Source organism: Staurois parvus, unplaced genomic scaffold, assembly GCF_062004578.1.
Source record: "Staurois parvus isolate SC_StPar_1 unplaced genomic scaffold, SC_StPar_1.0 ptg001008l, whole genome shotgun sequence".
In the NCBI taxonomy this organism is placed as follows: Eukaryota; Metazoa; Chordata; class Amphibia; order Anura; family Ranidae; genus Staurois; species Staurois parvus.
Genome location: NW_028318804.1, coordinates 492,528 through 502,500, shown reverse-complemented (window position 1 = coordinate 502,500; position 9,973 = coordinate 492,528). Strand labels below are relative to the sequence as shown.

Genomic DNA, 9,973 nt, shown 5'->3' with positions numbered 1-9,973 from the left:
AAGGCCATTGATGGTCTACCTCTTCTAGAAGTTTGTTGATTCTAGTTGTGCTACCACGCATGCATTCATTTGTGTTGTATTATTGCAGCCTAACTCATGGCAACAACCCAAAAACCTAGCGTTCACTTGTGAGACTTATTTGTGTTATGTCATTTCAGGCTAGTCATTTTGAATAAACTTCTAACTTATGGTAACGAACCAGTAACCCTGTGTTCAGTCATGTGACTTATGCATTGGCATTGGCCATGTGGTTTCATCCAATGCAGAGGATCTTGATTCAGGCAGGACCACTGATGGTCTGCTTCTTGATTTCAGTCCCCAAGACCTCCTATCAGGGATCACAATATCTATGCCTGATCCTAAATCACCAATAATTATCTGTATTGTCTTGGTAGGCATTTCCTATGTGATGTGTTATGTTGTTTTTGTAAGAATTATTCTTTTCCTGGTAATTTTCTCTTTCACAATAAACACAAAATAATGCCCTTAGATCTTTCAAATCAGAAAGGTCAAACATTTTTTTTTTTACAGTTCTGTCCCTTATAGGGCATAGTACATGTAGTACTTTGTCCCATGTTTCTAACTACTTTCTAACCCTAGCTAGGAGGTCCTGGCTGCCCCCTTACCCTTTTGCTGTGGCCGATCCGACAACAGCTATGATGAAGATAAATGATTGACAGAGCAGCTTGTCTCGGCTATGAACACTTTTCAAAGACAAGCGGCAGCAAAAACAATGTAAAGGAAGGGGGTACATGTCAGTCTATGCATACCTCTGGCCGCTGCTTGTCTCGGGAAAGTGCTCACAGTCAAGACCAGCTGCGCTGTCAATCATTCATCTTCTTCATAGCTGTTGTTGGATCAGTCACAGCAGTAGGGTAGGGGGGCAGCCTGGACCTCATAACTAGGGTTAGAAAGTGCTTAGAAACATGAGACAAAAGTACATGTATGTTGTCCTATGGGGGACAGCTATGAAGGAGAAGGATGATTGATGGCTGCAGCTTGTCTTGGCTGTGAGCACTTTCTTGAGACAAACAGAGGCAAGAAGAATGTAGAGAAAAGGAGGACGTGTCAGCCCTTACCTCTAGCCGTTGCTGGTCTCAGGAAAGTGCTCATAGCTGAAACAAGCTGCAGCTATGAATTACTGTCTTCTTCATAGCTGTTGTCAGATTGGCCACAGCAGGAACTGAGAGGGCAGGTCGATCCTCAGAACTAGGCTTAGAAACAGTGGACAAAGCACTACATATACACGGCTCAAAAAAATTACAGGAACACTTTGAAAACGCATCTCAATGAGGAAAATTTCCTGCTGGATCTCTATACGGATATGGACTGGGTAATGTGTTAGGAATGTAAGAATGCCCAATCGTTTGATGGAAATGAAAATTATCAACCTACAGAGGAGGAGTGAATTCAAAGACACCCCGAAAATCAAAGTGAAAAAATGATGCAGCAGGCGAGTCCATTTTGCTGAAATTTCACTGTAGGAACTCAGAATGCTCTTCAGTAGTTTGTATGGCCCCCACGTGGTTGCATGCATGCCTGACAACGTAGGGACATCCTCCTAATGAGACAACGGATGGTGTCCTGGTGTCAACGGAGTGTTTTCTCCCAGATCTGGACCAGGGCATCACTGAGCTCCTGGACAACCCGATGTGCAACCTGGCGGCATCAGATGGCCCGAAACATGACATCCCAGAGGTGTTCTATTGGATTTAGGTCAGGTGAGCGTGGGGGCAATTCAATGGTATCAATTCCTTCATCCTCCAGGAACGGACTTCATACTCTCACCACATGAGGCCGGGCATTGTCGTGCACCAGGAGGAACCCAGGACCCATTGCACCAGCGTAGGGTCTGACAATGGGTCCAAGGATTTCATCCCGATACCTAATGGCAGTCAGGGTGCCATTATCTAGCCTGTAGAGGTCTGTGTGTCTCTCCATGGATATGTCTTCCCAGGCCATCACTGACCCACCACCAAAACGGTCATGGTGAACGATGTTACAGGCAGCATAACATCCTCCATGGCTTCTCCAGACTCTTTCACGTCTGTCACATGTGCTCAGGGGGAACCTGCTCTCATCTGTGAAAAGCAAAGGATACCAGCAGCAGACCTGCCAATTCTGCTGTTCAGTGGCAAATGCCAGTTGCACTCTATGGTGCTGCGCAGTGAGCACAGGGCCCACTAGAGTTTCTGATTGTTTGGTCAGAGACATTCCCACCAGTGGCCTGCTGGAGGTCATTTTGTAGGGCTCTGGCAGTGCTCATCCTCTTCCTCCTTGCACAAAGGAGCAGATACCGGTCCTGCGGATGGGTTAAGGACCTTTTACGACCCTGTCCAGCTCCTAGAATAACTGCCTGTCTCCTGGAATATCCTCCATGCTCTTGAGACTGTGCAACCTCTGTAGGGTCCAGGTATGTCCTCATGCTACCAGTAGTGACACTGACCATAGCCAAATGCAAAACTAATTAAAAACAGTCATAAAAGATTATTAGGGGAAAAAAAAATGACAGTGGCCTCCACCTGTAAAACCATTCCTGTTTTGGGGGTCAGCTCATTGTTGCCCATCTAGTGCACCTGTTGTTAATTTCATTAACACCAAAGCAGCTGAAACTGATCAACAACCCCCTCTGCTACTTAACTGACCAGATCAATATCCCAGGAGTTTCATTGACTTGATGCTATACTCTGATTAAAAAGTATTCCTAATTTTTTTGAGCAGTGTACTTTGTCTCGTAGGGTACAGAACTGTATAAAATTATAACAATAGCTCTTCTTTAGTTCAACCACAAGAAAGTGTGATCCTTTCAGTCAGTTAGGCCTGTAGTGGTAGACTATCACTAAAAGAGAGGACAACAACCATTTTGTAGTACTTATGAGTGTATATGGCTGCCCCCGTATACATACAGTATATGATCACAACCTATTTACAAAAACAAGGTTTGGTTTTTAACACATTATTATTGAAAAACTTTAAAGTAGGCTATAACGTCTGTATAAAAGGAGAATATATTTTCCTATAATAATAGCACGTTAGGAGGAAAGTCTAAAAAATTACAATGACTTAGTGGTTGAGTACAATAACCAAGTACCATGAAGCACTTGGCTCCCTAGACACTATCTGCATGGAGTATGCATGCTCTCACTGTGCTTGTATGGGTTTCATTCCACACTCCAAATACATGCTGGTAGATTAGTTGGCTGCTGTATAAATTGTCCCTAGTATGCGTGTTACAAAGGGGACCTTCAATTGTAAGCTCCTTGAGGACAGGGTTTGATATGAATGTACAGTAATGTAAAGTGCTATAGAAGTACCTGTAAGAAAAAAAAAAAGGGGGGGATGCTAATAAAGCAAATAAAAGGTATTAGGATCTAAATGATATCTGCTTATTTCATTCTCTGTTTTCTAGGTGCCCCAGTTCTATTTATGGCTCCTTGGGTGGCTGTCAAGTATACATATGAAAATGATCAGTAAGTATGTGCAGGCAGCTGTAGGGGTGGGTGTACCATTTTGTTCAAAAAAACATGATTTTAAAATGCTAGGATGTCCGGAGTGGTTGAATATTCACTAGAACATCACCTCTCCATACCAGCCTGCTTATTGGACAGTTAAAGAGGAGCAAACTGATGAGGTAATCTCTCTGCTCACTTTTCCTTTCAGTATGTTCCTTGCAAGGTAGGACTAGTAACCTTGGGCCTGGCTGGTAAACACAAGCCTCTAACCTTTTCTTGGTAGGGGGAACTGATTTCTGTGGAGTCACAGTGAATGGTGGTCATGGCGAAAGGTGGGAGTTCCTAAAGAACATGGTTTAGGTCTCCCCTTTTCACATAACATCTCAGAGCCAAAAAAGGAATGTGGTGCTGAAAGCAGATTCCTATGGAACTTCCAGCATATGTCACTGCTTATGGGCCCTGCTCAGGAGTATCTCCACCCAGGGCCACCAGTCCCATCTATCGCTGGCCCAGGGCAAGTTGCCCCCAGCGTGGTCTTCCCCCAATTCCTTGTCGGCACATGCACAAGCAACACACCTGATTGTCTCCCAGTGCTGTCCCCTTCCTCTCCAGTCTGAGCTCTGCTATACAGGAAATTCTCAGGAGTATCTCCACCCAGGGCCACCAGTCCCACCTATCACTGGCCCAGGGCAAGTTGCCCCCAGCTTTGTTGGCACATGCAACACACCTGATTGTCTCCCAGTGCGGTCCCCTTCGTCTCCTAGTGCTGTTCTCTTCCTCTCCAGTCTGAGCTCTGCTATACAGGAAATTCTCAGGAGTATCTCCACCCAGGGCCACCAGTCCCACCTATCGCTGGTCCAGGGCAAGTTGCCCCCAGCTTTGTCAGCACATGTACAAGCAACACACCTGATTGTCTCCCAGTGCTGTCCCTTTCCTCTCCCAGTCTGAGCTCTGCTATACAGGGAATTCTCAAGATTATCTCCACCCAGGGCCACCAGTCCCACCTATCGCTGGCCCAGGGCAAGTTGCCCCCAGCTTGGTCTTCCCCCAATTCCTTGTCGGAACATGCACAAGCAACACACCCGATTGTCTCCCAGTCTGAGCTCTGCTATACAGGGAATTGAGGCAGCTAACCAGGTTGAATTCCAGTACACTGCTTGCATTAACAAAAAACAAAACAAGAAACATTTAATAATTTATCAAGAAATACAGAGCTGCATTCATGTGTGTCTTTTCTATCTGCCTACAGTTTAGCTTTAGTAGTGCCGCTGGATTAATGTTTATATTGTACACACATTCACACCAGATAAATTAGTCATTGAATCTCAAAACCAGTTTGTTATCGCCTAGATTCCAGTTGTGTCGGCACAGCCAGTAGTAAGCTCCCTTCCACTGCGTGTGTTTTCTGTACCGCAGTCCTTGCGCTGTGGTTTGGCGTTCTTCTTGCCGGACATTAGCTGATGCCAACGCTAACATAACATTGACTAAGCAAACCGACCGCAGGTGATGATCACACAGCTCAATATGTATGAAATGGCTTGTGTTTATCTAGGAGCTGCTGTACATGATAAGACTCATTATGCCTGTCACACAGACTGGCCAATTTCCTGGAGCGCTGGAGCGAAGCCAGATGTCAACAGACCGGTTTACAAACCTGTAAACCTCCAACGCCAATACAGACCTCATATCTCCCGCCACTTGCTCAGATTATACTCATTATAGACCACTAAAGGGAAACTCTGGATACATTTCTTTGAAGACCTATTTAGAAGGTGTTTTATCCATCAAGACTTGCCAACAAATACCCATAATTATGATCATCTGCCCCTTCTGTATGAGGAAAACCATTATTGAAAAATCTGCAATTTCACCCCATTCCATCGCCCCACCTTCTACCTTCTCTTTGGACAGTTGGCAAACGTCACTATGTTGGTGGTGCCCAACCTGACCTCTTTCTCCGGAGGTCCACCTAACTACCTTCTCTTGCTGCCCCATCAACTCACAGCAAGTCTTATTTAAATTTTCAGCCGGCCTGTGACCACCTAGTATAACAGTTTTGAAGGAATGTATGAAATAGAGATGATTCGTTTTATATTTTTCCTCCTTTAAATGACTCCACTGGAGAAGTGGTGTTTGGCGGTGCGCTGGGACGGCACAACTGTGCCACTAGGAAGAGCCTAACCTACCAGAATGAAGGCAGGTGTTGCCCCCATACCGACGCTACTTGCCAGCAACCTTTACCTGTGCAATTCGCTTTCCATAACAAGCCCTGTTCGTCATCTACCACTTGGAGACCTAACTCAAAAGGTCCCTCACCAAGATGGCTGCCAGAGGTCACCAGACGTTGCAATGTCCATTCAGACACCTCGTACCTCTGAGACACCAATGGAGTCCATGAGGCTACATTTCTTTTAACAGACTCCACGCCATTTATATAATAGCACAGTGCCACCTACTGGATGGAGGGAAACCTGCACAGTAGTAGGTTCACTGTACAGTAGAGAGCCTAAGCAGCACTTAATCTGTTCTAACCTTACCTGCACTCTCCCAGAATCCTGCTGAGCAAGCTGAAAACATATGCAGGGCTAGATCTTATTTCACACCAATGTGACCGTGCATGGGCTTTGCAATTGGTTGCTACAGACCTTGAGTGCTGTAACAGGGATCCCCAAAAAACATATGTATCTGGTGATTCCTGGGTGGTCTGGAGGTTGAATAGGATGTCAGGTAGGGAAACGCTGTGAGTTGATGGGGCAGGAAGATAAGGAGGCAGTGTTTCCACTCTCTCTGTCCTTATTGACAACTGTTAATTTTTTTTTTTTATTCCCATCACTTTCTGTACAGGTGACAATGGCCACAGATAGCAATAAAAACCTAACAGAGGTTCTAACTCAGGGGTCTCCAAACAAAGGGCTGGTGTACTGTCCTTCAGACTTTATGAGGACCGGAGTGGTCAGTGGGAGTAGAAAATGTCCCAGCGTCAGTAGGAGTAAAAAAAAAAAATGATGTAGTCAGTGGAAGGAGGAATAGTGCCCCATCATTGGTGTCAGTGGGAGGAATAGTGTCCCATCATTGGTGTCAGTGGGAGGAATAGTGCCCCATCATTGGTGTCAGTGGGAGGGATAGTGCCCCATCATTGGTGTCAGTGGGAGGGATAGTGCCCCATCATTGGTGTCAGTGGGAGGGATAGTGCCCCATCATTGGTGTCAGTGGGAGGGATAGTGCCCCATCATTGGTGTCAGTGGGAGGGATAGTGCCCCATCATTGGTGTCAGTGGGAGGGATAGTGCCCCATCATTGGTGTCAGTGGGAGGGATAGTGCCCCATCATTGGTGTCAGTGGGAGGGATAGTGCCCCATCATTGGTGTCAGTGGGAGGAATCGTGCCCCATCATTGGTGTCAGTGGGAGGAATCGTGCCCCATCATTGGTGTCAGTGGGAGGGATAGTTGCCCATCATTGGTGTCAGTGGGAGGAATCGTGCCCCATCATTGGTGTCAGTGGGAGGAATCGTGCCCCATCATTGGTGTCAGTGGGAGGAATCGTGCCCCATCATTGGTGTCAGTGGGAGGAATCGTGCCCCATCATTGGTGTCAGTGGGAGGAATCGTGCCCCATCATTGGTGTCAGTGGGAGGAATCGTGCCCCATCATTGGTGTCAGTGGGAGGGATAGTGCCCCATCATTGGTGTCAGTGGGAGGGATAGTGCCCCATCATTGGTGTCAGTGGAAGGGATAGTGCCCCATCATTGGTGTCAGTGGAAGGGATAGTGCCCCATCATTGGTGTCAGTGGGAGGGATAGTTGCCCCATCATTGGTGTCAGTGGGAGGGATAGTTGCCCATTATTGGTGTCAGTGGGATGAAGAGTGCCCCATCATTGGTATCAGAGGAAGGAATACTGCCTCATCCTTGGTATTAGTTGGAGGAATAGCTCCCCAAGGTCCAGGTAGAGGCAAGCAAAGGGCCGCAGTTTGGAGACAACTGTTCCTACCCTTCTACACTCCACCTCCAGCATAAATTTAATTTGTTCTGAATGAACTTAAAATCTTCACTTGTAAATAGATGGACGATCCTCACATTAAGATGAAACAAATAGGCTTCTTGAATAATATTTACAGACTTTTTTTTTTATCCCAGACCGTGCTAAATTTTTGTTTCTTCATTTAGGTGCTGGACCATAAATATCAACATGGGATACTGGTGGATCCTGCGGTCACCGGTGCTTCTTGCAATAACGGTAATTATATTTGTTTTTTTTTAATCCAGTGTGTGGGGGCAGTTTCACGTGGACTGTGCACTGAGGTGCACTATCAGCTTTAAGATCGGTGCACCCTTGAAATTAAAATTTCTGGGAGGGTGCTCCTCTTTCCAAAAATTAAAGTGTTACTAAACTCAGGACCCTGCATTCACTATATCCGGTCTCCCCGGACCCTGCATTCACTATATCTGGTCTCCCCGGACCCTGCATTCACTATATCCGGTCTCCCAGGACCCCGCATTCACTATATCTGGTCTCCCAGGACCCTGCATTCACTATATCTGGTCTCCCCGCACCCCGCATTCACTATATCTGGTCTCCCCGCACCCCGCATTCACTATATCCGGTCTCCCCGGACCCTGCATTCACTAGATCTGGTCTCCCCGGACCCCGCATTCACTATATCCGGTCTCCCCGGACCCTGCATTCACTATATCCGGTCCCCCAGGACCCTGCATTCACTATATCTGGTCTCCCCGGACCCTGAATTCACTATATCTGGTCTCCCACAGTACACACAACATGGAAATGCAATTATTTTAGTAAATATAAACTGCTAAACACCTTTTCTGATCAGCAGTTAGAGCAGTCTTGTGACTTCTATCAGTGTTCAGCAGAGCTCTGGTTAATCTTGTAGGAGGAGTTTTCTTTCTGCTTTAGGAGCATGCTGGACCCCTGACCTCTGTCTAGACCGTGCTGATCACTTGCACTCTCCCAAGGGGGAAAAAAAAAACCTCTAGCACTACACCTTAAACTGAGCATGTGCAGAATGGCTATGGCTCAGTCTGTGTTATCAGGAGATAAGAAGTGGACATTTGAACAAGGGGAGGAGCAGAGAAGACAGGATCAAACAGCCTTTTTACACAATGCAGAGGATTAACCCCTTAGATTCCACAGTGAGTATAACAAGCATGCTTTACTGTATCTACAGACTGATTGTACTGTTGGGGGTTTAGTAACACTTTAATTTCAGCCATTTTCAAGCCACTGGGAATCCTAAATCTGATCACAAATAATCTCCAAGAACAAAGCAGTCAATCCCCAGAACTCAGTTAATTGTAAAATTGAAACTGGGCAAAAATGTTGACACCTTCGAGACAATTTATTTAAAGATCAATGTTTAGTGGAATCAAATGTTGATCAGGGCAGTTTGGATTCAAACTCCTTTGATAAGACCAGGGGTGGGTAGGAAGGACAGCTGCCCGGGGCATAGTGGAGTAAGGGAATACTTTAAAGTATACCTAAAAGGTAAAACATTTCTGTTTTTAGTTTTGGATGAGTGGAGAGAGATTAGAACCCCTGTCATGTTTTTGTTGCTGTCAGTGCCCCCATAAGGCTTGGTTCACATCTATGCATTTTTTGTGCTTTTTTCAGAAATGCATTACAGTCCATTTTAACATGGTTTCCTATGGGACGTGTTCACATCTGTGCGTTTTTGAGCCGCTGTGTTTTTGGAAAGGGTCAGGGACTTTTTTTTAAACACAAAATGTTGTATTTTGGTTCAATAGACTTCAATGGAGACTCTGTAGAAAATACATGTAATGCATTCTTGGCGCGTTTTGATGCATTTTTAATCTGCCCAACAGCAAGTTGCCCCTCCAAAAAAAGCAGAAAAACGGAGAAACACTGCAGAAAAGGACAAAACACAAACTGCATTGGTGTGAACCAGTCCTTAGGGAGATTCACATTTTTTGTCCAGTTCTGACAACTTTGGTGACAACAGATTTCTTCACTTTGGAGGGATTTCCATTCACTTCCTGTTGTGGCTATGCAGACTGATTTTACTGTTGTGTGTTTAGTAACACTTTAAAGTGTATTTCTAATCAAAACCTTTTTTTAATGTTTTGAATAGCATGGGGAAGAATTAGAACCTCTGTCAGGTGTTTGTTGCGGTCTGTGTGCCCCTATGGGAAATACCCTTCACTCCCTGCCAGCATGATGGTCGGCGGGCAATTAACCTCTTCACGACGGCCGGACACATGTGTGGCCTCCCGGCATCTGGGCCTAGACGCGTAAAGCTCCCGATCTCCTCTTTCGATCGGGACCTTTCCCAATCATGTGACCGCTGTGATGGCGTGTCACGGTGATCACATGACCCTAAACCCCGCCCCGCCTCCCGGCTTCTGAAACCCTTAAAGGGCCGGGAGGGGTTAAGGAAGTGGAGAACCAATAGCCACAAAATGCTAACAGGGGTTTTAGATCTTCGACTCTGAAAGCTGAACCCCAAGCACAAAAGCTTTCATTTTAAATATATTCCCTAATAGCCA

General features: G+C 45.8%; 1 protein-coding gene across 2 annotated transcripts in view; it reads left to right on the top strand.

The window, feature by feature from the left end:
* The window catches only part of GCGR (glucagon receptor), a 96,678-nt gene that overhangs the window by 73,830 nt on the left and 12,875 nt on the right, over window positions 1-9,973 (top strand). For both annotated transcript variants that reach the window (XM_089657515.1, XM_089657516.1), the window contains 2 exons: window positions 3,410-3,470; window positions 7,616-7,685. In XM_089657515.1, coding sequence (XP_089513641.1) covers window positions 3,410-3,470; window positions 7,616-7,685 — 131 coding nt within the window. The remainder of the gene's footprint in view (window positions 1-3,409; window positions 3,471-7,615; window positions 7,686-9,973) is intronic.